This window comes from Neovison vison, chromosome 7, assembly GCF_020171115.1.
Source record: "Neovison vison isolate M4711 chromosome 7, ASM_NN_V1, whole genome shotgun sequence".
Classification (NCBI taxonomy): Eukaryota; Metazoa; Chordata; class Mammalia; order Carnivora; family Mustelidae; genus Neogale; species Neogale vison.
In genome coordinates, this window is record NC_058097.1 from 18,984,853 (window position 1) to 19,001,633 (window position 16,781).

The 16,781-nt window shown below is 54.5% G+C and overlaps 1 protein-coding gene across 2 annotated transcripts in view; it reads right to left on the reverse strand.

Moving 5' to 3' along the window:
- The window catches only part of CDH5 (cadherin 5), a 31,354-nt gene extending 16,053 nt beyond the window's left edge, over positions 1-15,301 (reverse strand). The window contains exons 1-3 of one of the 2 annotated variants that reach the window (XM_044256015.1): positions 15,203-15,301; positions 4,577-4,796; positions 547-835 (exon numbers count right to left, since the gene is read on the reverse strand). In XM_044256015.1, coding sequence (XP_044111950.1) covers positions 547-835; positions 4,577-4,777 — 490 coding nt within the window. In that variant the 5' untranslated portion in view covers positions 4,778-4,796; positions 15,203-15,301. Of the gene's footprint in view, positions 1-546; positions 836-4,576; positions 4,797-8,669; positions 8,675-15,202 lie in introns of those variants that run through there. The other variant, XM_044256014.1, reaches the window with a different exon arrangement.
- Between the last annotated feature and the right edge of the window lie 1,480 nt (positions 15,302-16,781).

The window sequence follows — 16,781 nt, forward strand, 5'->3', positions numbered from 1 at the left end:
CAGTGGGGAAGGGAGCCCTTTTCTGGTACCTACTAGAGGCTGAGAGTAGAATTGAGGACGTAGTAACTTGGAGAGGCCTGGGGTACAGGCTGGTGCTGCACTTGGGGTGAGGGCTGCAGTCCCCCCCCCACTCCTGTGTGGCTCCTAGAGGTGACTTCTTACTGTGGTGGCCAAGTTGGTATTCTTCCTGGGTGAAGTCTGTGCTTTTAGAGTGCTAGTCCTGAGCCAGAGCAGTGGGTGGGCTTTTCTCCGAAGAGTAGTGAAACATGTGTCTCTGATGGTCAAGGCTCAGTCATGATCAGGATCAGGACTCAGTCCATGATCTGGACTCAGTCCATGATCAGGATCAGGACTCAGTCCATGATCAGGATCAGGGCTCAGTCCATGACTAGGGGCCAGGCCAGTGTTTCTTTCAAGCCACATAAAATAGCAGCTTCACTGAACTCACTAAATCCTGACTCCAGGCAGTGAAGTTGCGGATGGGAGAAGTGCCTTCAGGCCGCGGATGAGCGGGAGAGGAGGGGACAGTAAAAACAGGGCACATACCCACAGCGGACATCTCCGGCACAGACGCGTTGAATAGCCGGTGCGTGAATACAGGCCAGTTGTCATTCACGTCGTGAACTTTGATGGTGAAGCTGGAAGGAGACTCGAGGTTCTTGTTGGTGTTCTTGTCTACCACCAGGGCAGTGAGGTGGTACTCAGGGATCTTCTCCCTGTCCAGCCTCTCGAAGGCATACACGTCCCCTGTGTCCTCCCTGACCCGGAAGACCTTGCCCACAGACTCTCCTTTGAGCACATACTTGGCATTCTTGCGGTTAACACTCGATTTGATCTAGGAAAAAAAGAGTTGCCATGAGCGGAGGATGGGCGGGGTGGCTATGCGCACGCGTCGATGCACGTAGGTACGTCGGTGTGTACACGCGCACCTGCATGGTTGTGCCTGTGCGTGTACACGTGTGTGGTGCTGTCCAGGGAGCCTAAGTGTGGAACCTGCAGCTTTCACAAGTGTCTCCAACTGGTCTTTAGTGCGTGTTCTCAGCCAGGTCCCTGCAAACACTACACCCGCGGGTCTTGTCCAGCCTGCTGCCCTCCTACGCCCAGAACAGCACTCGGAACGTCGTAGGCGCTTACAAAAAGATTTTCGAGGGAAAGAGTGTTGCCAGTGGAAGGCCAGGGATATGCTGCCCCTTACTAGTCACTTAAGCTCTCTGAGTCATGGTAACCTCATTGTAAAGTGGAGATAATATCGCGTCTATATGTTGAGCTCCTCTGTTGAGCAGAACGGTGCTTTCAGAAGTGAATTCCAGGAAGCACTGATGTCTTTTGCTGTTCCACACAAAAATTCCGTTCCAGTGAGCTGGGAGATGGCTGGCATCGACTAGCCAACTTACACCTCTCGGAAGGTTTGTGAGCTAGTGTTAAACACAGCCGTTCTTAAAAGTTCAGTTATATAAACTTATCAATTAAATGAATCCTATTAAAAGCAAAGACAGCCTACTCAAAATTCATTGCTTTCTCATGATTGTACTACATTTTACTATGGTCTTGAGGTTATGTCTGTGTTGAATGATGGAAATACCACACAGTGCGGTGTTAATACGTATCTTTTCACAACTCTGTCTTTGGTGCCATTAAGTTAGGACCTTGAAACAGACAGAGTGAAAGTATTTACACATGGAAATGAGCAAATGCTGTGAATCAGGACTTTTTTTTTTTCCCTGGAGAACCAGTTGTCAGACATTTATCAGCAAACCACCGATTCCAGTCAATTTAGTTTTGGAACGGTACATCAAGTGTTCTCTTCTTGGAGATTTACAATGCATAGTCCTATAGAAGAAAACTAATGAGCTTTAACTCAGGATTTCCCATTGCAATAAGAACATTTGTCCTTTGTAACACGTAGTATTAGTGCCCTAGGGACTAAAATTTATTTTTTAAAATAATTTTTTGAAGATTTTATTTGTTTATTTGAGAGAGAGAGAGAGAGAGAGCAAGCGCACAAGATAGGGGAGGGTCAGAGGGGGAAGCAGACTTCCCACTGAACATGGAGCCCAGCATGGGGTTTGATTTCAGGACCCTGAGAACATGACCTGAGCTAAAGGCAGACGCTTAACTGACTGGAGCCCCCCAGACGCCCCAAGAACAAGATTTTGAAAAAGATTTGGAAGCTAATGTACGTAAAGCCATTTGCACAGGCTCTCAATAAATACATGTTATTATTTATGGTATATCCATATGTTAAAAGATATTAGGGTAGAAGTGTGAAACATGTCATTTATAGAATCTAAGAAACAGAGACTTTAAGGAACATAAGAGAATCATATTTCATGCATGTAAAGTGGTACTCTCATAGATGGTTAGAATATTTAAGAAAATGCAGTTCAATTCAATTAAAAATGTATAAATCAGTTGCCTAAAAGTTGCTAGGCAGGACGCTGGAAGCACAGGGGTAATCCAGACCCCGTTCCTGCTCCCAGGGCTGAGACTCCGAGACAGGGCCTTATGGGTCCAGGGAGCAAGAGCCTTGAGTAAGGTGTCTGATGAGGAGAACCAAGAAAGAGTGGGTGTCAAGAAGGGTGTGGTCAAATCCCATGAGCCTAGAAGGCATCCCTAGGATTGAGCAGCAGTGTAACCCTGGAGCCCTGGTTGAGAGCAGCATCAGGGCGGGGGGTGGGGGGGGGAGCCAGAGGACAGCTTGGAAAAGAGTCTGCAAGGTTGGGAAGTGGAGACAGGTGTAAGGGCCTCCACCTTGGGTGGAGCAGGGCCTGGAGTGCCTTGGTGTACTGGGTGGTGGGTTCATGGGGGGGTCCCAAGACCCAGGGGCCAGGATGTATGATGAACAGTGGGTCAGGAGGCAAGAAGAAAACACCCCAGCTCTGCAGCCTGTGGCTCAGGGGAACAGCGGGGATTCAAGGAGAAGGGATAGTCTGGGACTCTGTGTGAGTTGTTTAGGGTTAGCTGGTAGTTCCAAACTTGGTTCGGGGCGGGGGGTGCGTTAGGACCCACATGGGCAGGGTTAGTGGTGGGGAGAGATTGAGCTTTGACCTATTTTATTGGAATTCTGCACAAGATTCCTTTGGAATATAAGCTCCTTCCCTCCAACACTTTATTTTTTAGAACAGTTTTAGATTTATAAGAAAACTGAGAAGATAAGACAGAGAGTTCTCATGCATCCTGCTCCCAGTTTCCATGATTATCAACGTTTTATGGTGATGTTATGTTAGTATGGTGCCTTTGTTCTCATTAGTGGACCAGGACCAATACATTTGTAGTGACTGGGGTCCATCATTCATACAGATGCCCTCAGTTTTTGCTTCATGTCCTTTCTCCGCTCTAGGAATCTATCCAGGACACCTCATTACATCTAGTCATCATGTTTCTTTGGGTTCCTCTTGGCTATGACAGTTTCTCAGTCTTCCAGTGTTTTTGATGACCTTGACAGTTCTGACGGGTACTGGTCAGGTATTTTGTGGGATGCTTCTCTACTGGAATTTATCTGATATTTTCCTCATAGTCAGACTGAGAGTATGGGTTTCTGGGAGTGGTCTCTCTCTCGCTCTCACTTTTTAAATTATCAGTATATTTGGATATAACGTCTTAATGCTGAAAGCCATGCTGACCCATATTTATGGATTCAGAAAGCTGCTCAGGGCTCACTCCCATTGTCCAACCAGTCTGTAAACAAAGGCTCCGGACTGTGGCCTTGATAAACAGGGATTTCCTTCCCTCAGATTACGTCTTTGGGAGCCAGGAGACGATCCTTGGAAACTTGTCCTTGCCTCTCCCAGGCACCCTGTTCCTTCCCAGGGTGGGGACTGCTTGTGGCTTCTCTGTCCCCTGGCCCAATGCCAGGTGCCAAGTGAACGCTCTTGGCAGATGATGGCAGGCCTGACGCTCTTCCTGCTGCTCGAAGACCCTTGGGAGAGGAGAGCCTTCTGAAGGCTTCCAAGTCAGGGCTATGCATGAGCCAGGTGGCTTCCGCTTTCTGCGGGCTCTCCCTTCCTCGCGCCGCAGATTTTCCTCGGGGCTGGCCGTCCTCATCAGTGGCTGATTCATGGCACAGTTATCCCATTGGGAAAGATGTAGGTGGGTTGATGACATTTTCCTCTGTGACGCAGAGTTCACGTTTGTGTTGGAAGTCAGGAACCCTGCGCTTTCCTGGGGTTTGTTCTCCTTGGGCTCTGTCCGAGTCTTCTCATGTGACCCTGATCAAGCATCTTTCTCTCTGAGAGGCCATCCTGAGGCATTGTCATTTCCCAGCCATTCTAGGGAGCCCGAGGAGCCCGTGGGCACAGTCAGCCTGCTGGTCTGGGCAGGCTGTGCGTGGAGCTTCCCTGACTGGCCCCGCCCCCAGCTGCTGGGGCACCACCTTCCCTTCCCTGTCACCACCACCACCTTTCCCTTCAGTGTCATGACCCCTTCCACCAGCTCTGTCTGCTCTACCACCATTACCTTCACAGCCACCGGCCGCCCCCTGGCAGCCAGGACAGTGTGTCACCAGCTGTCCCGCTGCCACCATCATTGCGGGCCACCTGCTGCTGATGCCGCACCTGCTCTGGGGCCCGAGCCTTACCTTGCCCACATAATGGGGCAGTGAGGTGTTTTTCTCTTCATCGATGTGCATCTGGTTCCAAATCCAGTCTCTCTTCTGGCGCTGGTGGGTGCGCAGCATGCCGGGGGAGTCTGGTCGGACAGGGCCGGGGCCTGTTGCCGCCACCACCAGCGGGTCCAGGCAGGTGCCCACCGAGGCGAGCAGCAGCACGAGCGTCTGCATCTTCCCGAGAGGCGCCGAGCTGGGGAAAGAGGGGGGACGCCACCAAGGCGTGGCGGTCATACTCCGGCGTGTGAGCAGCTGCCTGCTGCCGAGGGAACTTCCCTTATGTTCACTCTGCGGTCCTTTCCTCTCTGCTCCTACCCGCACAACCAGACGCTGTTCCTGCCCCGCCCCCACTCGCTCCCGGTCTCGAGGAGGGAGGCAGACGCAGAAACCCCTTCTCCTGAAGTTCATGTGCGCTCATCTGGAGGCGAGTGCCGGTGACCGAGGGACCCCCGGGAAGGGCTGGACGGAAGGTTTCTCTGGAGGAGAGGGTGATGTGGTTGCTGATGGGAGCTTCCAAAGCCCTGTGCTGTGACACCCCATAACCCTCCTTTTACACACAAGACGTTAAGATTCCCCCCACCCCCCGGAGCGAATGGTGGGGCTGGGGATGGAGCCTTGGTGTCTGACCTCAACAGCTACCACTTATCAAGTACTTATTACAAGCCCGACACTGTGCAGCAGCGCTTTACGTGTGTCATCTCATTTAATTTTCCTGGTTACTCTCGAAGTGGATTAATTATAATCCTCACGTGACCAACAAGCTGAGGAGCAGAGGGGTTTAGTTAACATTCCTGAGATCCCAGACTGTGAGCCGCAGAGCGAGATTCGAACCAAGTCTGCCTGGCCCCAAAGGTCGTGTTTTCTCCCACTGCCCTCTCTTGTCCACACAGCTGCTGTGGGGTGGGACTTCAAGACGCCTCTGAGCAAACATGCCCTCCCCACCCCCGCCAGCAGGAGAGCCCCTGTGGCACTCTTGCTTTGATGCTGTATTCAGAAAGTCCTTAGGAGACCCCAGTGTCTTAACCTGGAGGGTCAGGCCCTCACCAGGCCCGGAACTCACAGTTGGTGATCAGTTTAGTAACTATTACAAGAACAGGAGTGGGGAAAGGCGGGGGATTGAGAGGCTGGGCTCACAGGACCGGCTTCATAGTTTGTGGGGCCCAGTGTAAAATGGAAGTGTGGGGCCCTTTGTTCAAAAAGTATTAAGAATTTCAAGATAGAGACAGAAGAACACGAAAACAGGCCTTAAGCACAGGGCCCAGTGTGCTTGCAGACCCTAAATGGCACCTCTTGGGACAGGAAATCAGCCTGGACCAGAATCTTGGGTCACCCAGAAATCACAGCCTGGTTTCATCCTGAATTCCAGGAAAGGGGGTTTTTCCCCACTCCCCTATGGTAGGTGAAGGCTGTGATTCTGGTTATCATTGTGCTCTCTCAACCCTGACCCCATTAGTCTACTCATGCTGGGTCCCTGCATCACTCATCTGTGGCTCCTGGGTAAGTTCAGGGTCAGAGGACATATGGGTGGGAGTGGGAACCAGGGTTCCTGCTTGGAGAGAGACAAGGACCACAGGATCCTGGATAGGAGGCTGCCACCTGGCTTGTCCCCCATCTTGGCCTGAGGGAGAGCCTGGATTTTGCACATTACAGGAGTTTTGTAAACTCTAGTAACATTTCCTCTAAGACGCTGGCGCCAGGCTGTCCTCAGTGAGAGCCCGGGATGTCTGCGCTGCGCTAGCCTCGCCTCTGGGTCTGCTGATCTTAGCATCTGAGGCCCCCACCCTGTGGTCCCTGCTGCTGGCCCAGGAGAAAGCGGGCTCCCAGGCTTGGGTGGGACAGAACACTGGAGCTTGTCAGTGAACGAATGTGCCATGTGCCTGGGGAGAGGTTCTGGGTCTCATGTTCCTCAGTTATGAGGTGGTGGAACTGAAGGAGGCTTGGTGTCTTTTGAGGGTAGGACATGGAGAGGGTAGTCCCTCTAGGTGGGAGGAAGGCAGTGAATAAGGATTTGGGGATGTTGGGAGTGCTGGCCAGGAAGCTGGTCCGGACTCAGGGGATGTGGCCGGCATGCCCCTGCCCCAACATTGCCAGACTCAGGCCTAGCGGGTCATTTCCTTTTCTGCCTACAAAGGGACTTCGAGTCTTGGATCTTCCTCCCCAGTGAGAAGTGACTCAAATATGAAAAAGTAAAACAAACAGAAGTGAAACTGAGAAACGGAGAGAGAATCCTCAGGCCTTTAGATAAGGTGGAGTGCAAACCGATGCACTGAGCCACGTGGGTACTGGGTACCTACTATACGTGGGTTCCATAATGGGCACTGGGGTACAGCAGTAAGAAAGGCACATGGGATTGACCTCAGGGAGTGCACGCTGTAGTGGGAACACCAGGAAAATAAGCAAGTTAAGAAAACGCCAGCTAGTGTTACACTGGGGGGTGCAACTCAGAGAGAGGGTGGCTGGCTGAGGTCAGGGGAGGCCTCTCAGAGAGATGACACTTAAGCCAGCACCTTAGTGTTAGTCTTAGGAGTACCAGGGGAAGGAAAGTCTTTCTAGGCAGGACTAACATGTGCAAAGGCCCTGAGGTAGAAAAATGGGTGGGGGGTGCTTGAAGAACCAAAAGAAGCCCTGGGTCAGATAGAAATGAGCAACAAGGGGTGAGACATAGGAAGAGGTGAGGAGATCAGTGTGGTAGGCTGAGGGAAAGCCCCCCAAAGAGGTCCATGTCTGAATCCCTTGGAATCTGTGAATATGTTACTTTCTATGGCAAAAGGACTTTGAGCAGATATGATGAAGTGTATATGTGCTGCCGAAGCGAGCACCAGATATGATGAAGTGAAGGATCTTGAGAGAGGGTGGTGGTCCTGGATTATGTGCATCATGTTATGCATAATATAATTAGAGTGTCTTTAAAAGATGAAGGCAAGAAGGTCAGAACCAGGTAAAAGGAGATGTGACAGTGGAGACAGAAATTGGTGTGATATGTGGCCACGGGCCAAGGAATGTGAGCGGCCTCTTGAAGCCAGAAGAGGCGAGGAAACAGATTCTCCCCTAGATCTCCAGAGGAACGCAGCCCCGATTTTTAGCCCACTGAACCCCGTGTCAGACCTGGCCCCTCCAGAACTGTAAGAGGAAAAGGAAATAACTTGTGTTGTTTTAAGTCACCCATGTTTGGGGTAGTTTGTTGGCTCAGCCATTGGAAATGGGTACCATCAGGTTGTGTGGGGGCAGCCTGGGGAGAGAGCTCTTCCTTAAGAGGGTGGGAGAGTGACATGGTCTGATTTGCAGAGGTCGTAGCTGCGGTGAGGAGGCAGGCTGGGAGAGGGGAGACCCAGAGGAGGCGGTCACTGTCACCCAGACTGGGGTGAGGAGGGGAGGGCCCTGGAGTATGCTTCTGAGGTGGAATAACTGGGACCTGCTGGAGCACGGGATAGAGGGGGGAGAGATGAAAAGGGTCCCTGGGCTGGTCCCCCATCCTGGCCTCTCCCAGCGCACCCCCATTGCAGCACAAGCTTGGGCCTGGTCCCAGTGTTGATGGCCAGCCCCGCTGCAGTCTCGAATCACAGCTCCCTCTCTTTCCTGGAGAACATCGAGCCCCCTCTCTGTCTTCCCTCCTCCCCAAGGCCAGCCACAAGTCACACATGGATCTTTCCTCTTCAGGCTCAGGCAGCGCAGGGTGGTGGTCGCGGGCTCAGTGGGCTTCCTGCACCTCAGGTGCCCTGTCTCACCACTGCATGACTGTGCACAAGACGCTCTACTGCCCGGAGCCTTGCTTTCACCACCTGTACAATGGGAGCACAGCATCTACCTGTCAGGGTGGCTTTCAGGCCTGAATTCCGAAGTAGTTGCAAAAAACACTCGCTAACAGTGAACCCAAACGTGGACGAATGCTCTGTGACAGGAGTCTGCTTCACCGAGTTGTCGAGTTACCACTTTTATTCCTTAACACCCAGTCATCCCAGCTCATAGGGCGGTGAGAGATGGAGCCAGGACGTGAACGGAGGCTGCCTTTCACCCCAAATACTGCTCCCCTGCATTGTGCCGCCTCCCTCTCGCTGGGGACACTCACGTGTAATGATGATAAGCAGCTGTCCATGCTTAGCTTTCGGAGATGCTGTCTCATTTGGTTTTCATATTATTCCCAGGACGTAGGAATTACTGCCCCCATTTCCCAGAGGGAGAAACTGAGGCACAGAGACAAACAACTCAGAAGTGGTAGGTCTAGAACTCTTACCCAGCTCTCTTTCTGAATCCTGGGCTCCTTCCTCACCCAAACTCAGAGGGGCCTGAGGGATTTTTCTATCTGAAAAGCCACATTTATTTGGTCTTTCATCTTTTGTGTTAGAAATTTGGCCTCCAAGTTGCAGGCCAAGAGGAAGGGTTTCTGTCGATGATTGTTTCTCCCCCTACTGCTATTGGAGAGGCAGTCAGCCGCGCCCACAGCTGGAAGCAGAATTGCCCTTGGCCACACCCTCTGGAGGTGGGGTCTGAGCTGCAGCCGGGGTCAGGCTTCCTTGAGCTCTTCACCTTGCTATAAGCTGTTTATCTTCACCAAGTTTTCGGAGGGATCAGAATGCTGCCAGGTGGATTTGGGGTATGACTGATGAGCAGAGGGTCCAAGGAGTTTGGAAGTGACTTCTCTGATCAGAAAGTCCCAGCTGAGGAGCCCCGGGAACCAGCCTTCAGGAGCAAGGGGACCTGCTTGGCAGCTCCACGCAGAGGCCCGATGCCCGGCCTGGTCCCTGTCATGCAGGGTTTGTGATGCGGCCCCACCCCTGGAGCCCTGCTAGAGGCTTTTGAGGGCAGCTCCGAATGCATTCCTGGAGGAGGATGGACCCTCTGTGCCCTCAGTCAATCTGGGAAGGTCTGGGGGGCCCAGAATGAGAGGACGGGGTGTGTGGTCCAGAGTGAGCAGGCGTGGAACCCAGGAGAAGGGGCCGAGGAGCCTCAGAGAGTCTGGGGGAGAGCGGGGCTCACCTATGCCCAGATGGGAGGTCGGGGCCGGGGAAAGCTCTGGCTCCACATTTTTGCCCACAGCGGGTGGGGCCCTTCATCCAGATGCCCGGGCTGAGCCTGAGGACTGAGGGGTGCTCCGAAGGTTGAGCCAAGTGTGGGGACCTGTGCCTCGTCTGCTCCTCTCACTTGTCTCCTCTGTGGGTCTGGGGGTGCTTGGTGGGCTTCTGGCAGCAGCCCAGCCTGCAGGACGTTAACACCCACCAGGCTTGGTCACTGCCTCCTGGCCTCTGCACTTGGCATTCTCTCTCTTCGGCCTGGACTTTGGTCCCATGTTCCCACTTTTTGGAAGCCTTCTCTAGCGCTCTGGGCTTACATAGGCACTCAACAAACATTCATTGAGCACCTGCTATGGGCCCCACACCAAACTACATGTGGGGAGCCAATGCAGTCTGTACCCCCATGGGGAAGGATACTAACCGTTTGATAAAAAATACCCCGTTTTAAGTTGTGTGGTGTGCTGATGGAGGAGAGTGAGAAACTGGAGGTGGGGGCCGGCAGACCCTAGACTGTTCTGAGGGTCTCAGTCCAAGTGGGAGTCTTACTTTTCTCTGACCTGCTGTGGGACATCAGGCAAACATCCCTTTGGTCCCTTTCTATTTGTGGCCTCCATCTGTCACTGAGGTTTGGTCTCGAAGGCGCTGTGAAGTCTACTCAGCTCTGTGAGTTTAAAAAAGACTCGGGGGACACAGAGGGAGACAAAGGGAGGGGAAAGAGCCGCAAGAGCTGCTCCTTTTGTAGCTACAAAGACCCTAGGAAGTCTGGACCCCGCTGGGAGCCTCTCAGTGGGATGGCCTGGCAGGTGACCCTGGGCTAGCCCTGTCCCCAGTACCAGCAGCCCCCTGCTCCTTGACCTGACCAGAGCAATGCTCAAGCCTGAGGCTTTAGGGGCTGAGTCTAGGCCTGAAGGGGTTATCAGGCAGGGTGGAGGGCCCTTTGGGGTGGGGCAGAGAAGGCTTGCGGGTCAGGGATACACACATGACAGGGATACCACACGGACGCACAACACCATCAACAGAGTCTTCGTAAATACACACCCCTGTCCCCACTCACCCACGCTCCCCGAAGAGTGGCCCCTCTGCTCTCATGCAGTACACCCCCTCCAGCCGGGACAAGATCGGGCTGAACCCAGCCCCAGGCAAAGCATCAGAGGGCGGACAGGACGATCATTCCTAGCCCAACCTCCCACAGGCTCTGGACTCTAGCCCAGAGGCCCTGGGTCAGGGATTTGGGGCTAGGCTCTGGGAGGAAAGGCCCAGAACATGTGGGGGCTGTGCCTATGGGAAGGGCAAGTGCTGGAGCCCCTGCTCCCTGTGTGGCCCTGCATGGCTCTCCTCACTGCTTTCCACGCCACCACCTTGAGCCTCAGTCTGGGACAGAGATTGGGGCCAGTGATCCCCGGATTCCCATATTGTCCACTGGATGCCCAGCATTTACAGCTGGGCCTTGGCAGCTGTTAGGTACTGGGAGCATGAAGGGTGAAGCCCTAGGAGCCTCGGGATGGGGTGTGTTGGGGGACAGGATTGAGCAGCTGTGAACTGACCCCTTTGGGCTTTCTCCTTGTTTGTGGCTTAATTCAGGCTAGGGACCTGCTCCTGTGGGTCCCAGACCTAATCTCCTTCCTCTAGGGTTTTGCTGACAGCTTCCCTCTCTTGACTCCCCTTCATGCTGACTGTGCCATTCCCCTGCTGACCACTCCTCCCTGGCTCCCCCACCCCACACCTTGCAGGATGAAGCCTAGGTCCTGAGCCTGGTTTCAGGGCTCAGGCATAGCCCCTGCCCATCCTGCTGGCTCTCCTCTCCCCTGTCTCCCTGCCCCTTCCAGCCACGGGGAGAGCTAGACATTTCTGGAACACATGTGGCTCTTCCTCTCTCCAGCAGGCCCTTTGCACAGGCTGTTCCCTCTGTATGGAATGCTCTTTGCTGTGTCCCCTGGGTGAATGCTCTACTTCTTTCCAAGCCCCAGGCTGCCTCTTTGATGAGGTCTCTTTGACTCCTGCCCCTAACACAGCCTCTGCCTCCTGGCCTGAGTGTCTCCGACCCCGTGGGTTCTGGACTGGTCTCCACTTTGACCCAGCATCATGCTACATGAACTCGAGGCCCTGGACGTTGAGGTGTCAGTGTCCCCACTGCTCCCTGTCAGCCTGCCTCGGTCTCCAGTTCTGGTCTTGTCACTGCTTCCCTCCTCACTTACAGGATTTAAAACACAAATCCGCATACTTAAAGGCAAGACCTTGGGTGGTCAGAGCAAGTGCAACCCTTGGTATAGCTCAAAAGAATCTCCTCCCCAAATAGCATTGCTAGTGGCCCATCCTATTAGACATACCACCAGTAGGATTCTGATTCTTTGAGGACAAGTTTCTTGGTGTCCTCTGATGAACATACTCCTGTCCCTATGCAAGAAACCTTTTATGTAGACCTGGCCAGACAGAGCTCACAGGCTGTCACCCCTTTCCATACCCATGGCACACATCACTGATTACAGTATTACAGTATGTATTCTTACTGAACTTGAACTCAGTCCCTGAATCTTCGGTACAATCTTATAAGTAGATACTAGCAATTCACCAGACTTAGTTTGTGATTTCAAACAATTTTGTGCTGGGTTTCTGGGCTCTAGGATTATCCAGTCTCTCCCCGTCTTCTAATGGGGGCAGCTCCAAGTTTCAAGGAGACAACACCCCTCACCCCCCAGCAGGGAGGTTTTTCCAGTCATCTTTGGGCTTCCTGACTTTGACTGAGGCTCTGAGACAATCATTGGGAGCAACAGAATGAGCCCCACATGCTTGCCTATTTGTACTGGCCAAGCTGCCCAAGAGCTGTGTAACCTTAGGCCCATTCCTTGCCTCTCTGAGCCCCAGATCTCTCATCTGTAAAGGAGGCACAGTAGCTGCCTCCTTGGTCAGGAGGATTAAATGAGATCATCGGTGTGAAACCTGGTATACAGTAGGTGCTAGGTAGGTATGCAGTTGTCTTGACTCTTTCCTACCCACCCACTCCAGCCTGATGGCAGTGGGCCTGGCTGGCCAACTCACACTGACTTCACTTCCTGGTTCTTCCCTGGGCCCACCTCCCATACCCCTCTGTTCCTCTCCAGAAGGAAATCTCATTCACTGCCTGCCTGGCCCTGGGGTCCACGTTTCCCCTCCTCCCAATATCTGTGCCTGCCAGGATCTGACGGTTACTGTGACCCAAGACAGATAATCTGGAAGTCCCTGAATGAGTTTAGGGACCATTTAGTCCATCCCCTGCCCTAGAGAGAATAGAAGACTGAAGGTCAGAGAGCAGACCTAAGACATCTCAGTATTCTTCCTCTAGGAAGCCTTCTGGGATTTTTCCACCCAGTCTCTGTTTGGACTTGGGTTAGGATGGACTTTTTAGAATCTCTAGCCAGAACCCAAGCTCCCCAGGGCAGGACCTGGCTCCTAGAACATTCCTTCCAGCATCCTTTGGCTCCTGACTTATTCTCATGGCCTCTTCTGTGGCTTAAACGGTCAGGTTCAACCCTCCCTGACTTTTCCCCTCTCCGAGCTTCACTATGGAGTGTGGTGAGGCTACAAGGTCAGAAAGAGGTGGCCTCACTCCTAGTTTGCTTCCGTCTCATGCTCACTGTGTAACCTGGGACTGCCTGCTTGGTCTCTTTCGGCATCCGCGGTCCCCTCTGTCAAACGGGAATTCTTTTCGTAGCTTCAGGAATGGTGGGGAGGGGGCTGGTGGGGAGAGGTGCTGGGAGTAACTGGGATGGATCCCCGTAGGCAAGAAGCCCAAGATTTTTCTAGAGTGGCCGCCGTGTTCACCTTATGTCCCCAAGGCAGCAGCAGAGCTGTGAGTCAGCCAGCTTTGGAAGAAAATACATGTGGCCCCTCTGGTTTCCTGCCCCCACGTCCGGCCCTTGTTTCGCAGCACAATTGGTCAGGTTGAAACTGCAGGGTGGGCAGCTTAACCCCTGCCAGGCCAGCAGATGCCTCCTCTACTGCCTTACCATGGTAAGCAGCAATCGGCAGGGCTGCCTGGGCCCCTTGGAGATCACCGGCTGCCCCCCAGACTGGGGCCCAAAGATGGCAGGTCTCTGCTACTCCCCACCACCTGAAGGGGAGCCAGAGTCCCTGGTCCTGGCATTCATGGCCATCACTGTCGCCAGCCCTCCTGGCACTTCCTGCTCTAAAAAACCCTATGGCCACGGCAGCCTTCCTAAACCCGCTGAGTTGCCCAGGCTTCCTGCCTCCCCCAGAGTGCCCTTCTTCTCTTGTGGGGTCCTGTCTGTCCCCTTCACACAGCAGCATCGTCCACAGGCTGGGGCACAAGCTCGGCCGGAGAGCTTGCCAGGGGAAGAGCGGAGCCCACAGCCTCTCATGTGCACTGAAGCCTCACCCCCCCACCTGCTGGGGACTGACTGACCTCAGGGATCAAAAACTCCATGACATTCACAGCTCTGGGGTAACGGCTACATTCAGCTGTGATTTCCTGATGACCCCCTTCCGTGAGCCATTCCTGGGTGTGGACATGTCCTCCTATAATTGACTCATGAAAAGGCTGCTTTCCTCTGGTTTATAGATGAGAAACCTGAGACATGGAAGAAATCCTTGGTGCTAGAAAGAGTCTGGGCTTTGGGGTGCCGGTCCTGGTTCAGATCCTAACTCCCGATCTTACTTTGCCCTGAGTGGCCTCCCCTAGGAGCAGAGAAAGGATGCATCTAAACTTATGGGTTCGTTGGCAGTGGTAGAATCACGAGTTCCGTCTTTAGAACCTTTTAACCTTACCACCTCCAGTTCCCGTAATGGCTGGCGCAATGAGTCCGTCTCCATTGTTCCAACGAGAACATGGAGGTTTAGAGGTGCTGAGTAATTTTCCCAAAGCAACATGGGAAGGAAGGGTAGATCTGGGGATCTCACCTTAAACTGCCTGCCTTTAAGTCTTTTGGGGGGCTTCCCTGAAATATGAGGGCTGTGGGATCCCAACCTTGGGGCATATGACTGAGGCTCCCATGGCTCTAACCTGGCCCCCGCGGTGTCCAAGGCAGGGAGGGGAGGGGAGGGATCCATAGGCAGGGCCTCAGGTGCTGAGGGCCGGTCCTCAGCATGCCTATTCTAAAAATGGGGGCAGGGGCTGACAGAGCCCTGGGCTCAGGGCTCCCCTTCTGGGGCTCCTCTCCTAAGGCCAGCACAGAACTTGGGCAGGAGGGACGATGTCAGGCCTTGGTAAGCCCTCTCCCATGGCGGAGGGCCTCACAAGGGGAGGCTAGGCCTGGTGCCCGTCCTCTGCCTCTGATGGCAACTCAGACAGACTCCCGCCCTCTCCGATCATGGCGCCGTGGAAGCCAGTGGGCCTTCAAGTCACACGGAGTTGGAGAGTCTCCCTGTGGGAGAGCGCGTCCTTCTCCCCAGCCCTGAGAAGGCCCATTTGTGCCTGTGCCGCCAACACGAGGCGCACTCTCCCGGCCCTGCTCTGAGCCTGGAGGAGACCTGGTCTGTCCCGAGGGAATGGCTCTCCCCTGGGACCCCGACAATAGCCGCACTATACACGGGGAAGCCGAGCACCCTCTCTCAGTTTGGTTTAGGGTGAAGTGGGGTACGGGCTTCCGTCACTCACCGCGCTCGTGGGCTGAGAGGTGTCCTCGTTCCGTCCGACCGTCCTTCTGGGGCTGAGCTGCTGTGGAGTGTGTGAAGCTCTGCCGATAGCCTTTGGAGGAGAGCCACACCCCGCCGACTAGGGAGGCCTGGCTGCCGCCCCTTCAGGTTTTCCAGCTGGCCCTGGCCCACTTCCCCCTGGGATGGTTTCCTGTTATTGTTCCTTTGTGAGGGCCGGGCTGGCTGCAGATAGGCAGGCTCTGTGGTGGGCGGTTGCCTCGGCCCGGCCCGGCTCTCCCCACAGAGGACTAGGCCTGGATCTGGCCCGGGATGCTCACCTCAGACCCTGGCCCCAGGCCTCAGCTCTGCGGCCGGAGGCAAGATCTTTAGTTCATCCTCCTCGTAACCCTCAGGGCAGGTGTCATCACCCCATTCTATAGCTCAGGGCACTGAGACTCTGAGTTTAAGGGGCTTATCTCCCCAGCTGGGGTGTCCAGAGCCAAAAATCCAGCCTGGGTCAGCTCGGGCTTAGACCCAGATCGTCCCAAGTGGCCCCCTGACTTGCTGAGAGGGGTCGACTTGCGGGCGATGGGGAGGCTTCAGGGGCCTCGGGGGTGGGCTGGGTGGGAGATGGGAAGCAGGCAGCAGCCCTTGGCTCTGGAGGGCCAGACTGCCTTTTCCCTGGAGGCGGCGGGCATGGGTTCTAGATCTAAGGTAGCAGCTGGGGTTTGTGGGGGGCATTTGGGCGTGGGAGTATCTAGTGCAGTCAGGTGCCCTAGCTCTGCTTCTGACGTGACTGTGGAGCCAGTGGTGTCCTCCGATGTTCCGTTTCCGCAGCCGGAGATGGCGATAATCAGAGCCTCAGCCTCGCGTGGCTGTTGAGAGAGCCACAGGAGCCAAGTGAGTCCGAACGTGGGATCCGTCCATCAGAACCAAGCAGCTGGGGGCGGGAGGGGCTCAGTTTCTGTGAACCCTCAGAGACACAGGAGGATCTTTCGTAACCTGCGGGTACCCGGGCCCCGCTCCAGCGCAGCGGATTGGGATTCTCCCCGGGTGAGCAGTGGGAGTCCGTCCTCTCAGTGGTTGCCTCTGTTTCCCATGGGTGAGTGGCTGGGATCCTTTATCGGACGGGGCAGACAGACACCTGAGAGGGGAGCGTCTTGCTCAGAAGGGCCCTGGGACAGTCTGCGGACGTGAGTAGGGAGGTGGGGAACGGGGTGAAAAAATGTTTTCTGGGAATGGGAGGTACATGTTTCTCTGTTTTGGGCACAGTGAGCTTGACATGGCTTTTAGACACCCGGGTGGGGAGGCCAGGCTGGCAGTTGGAAAGGGGTGGTTACGGGTGACCTAGCGATGAGGTTCGGAAGCCCCGAGCTGATTTGTGGCTTATTTACCTGAGGCCCTGGGAGTGGGTGGACCTACCAGGAGGGAGATCCCAGCCTCCGTAGATCTTCCAGGAGAGCCCATCCAGGGAGGGGGAAGGCTGGGAGAGAGCAGGGCTGTGGACAGTCGGCGAGGATGAGGAGAGGGTCTCGTCGGGTCAGCCTGGGTGAGGGGAGGGCAGATTAGGAAGCTGGACGTCATGGGCCATTGTGGGCAGA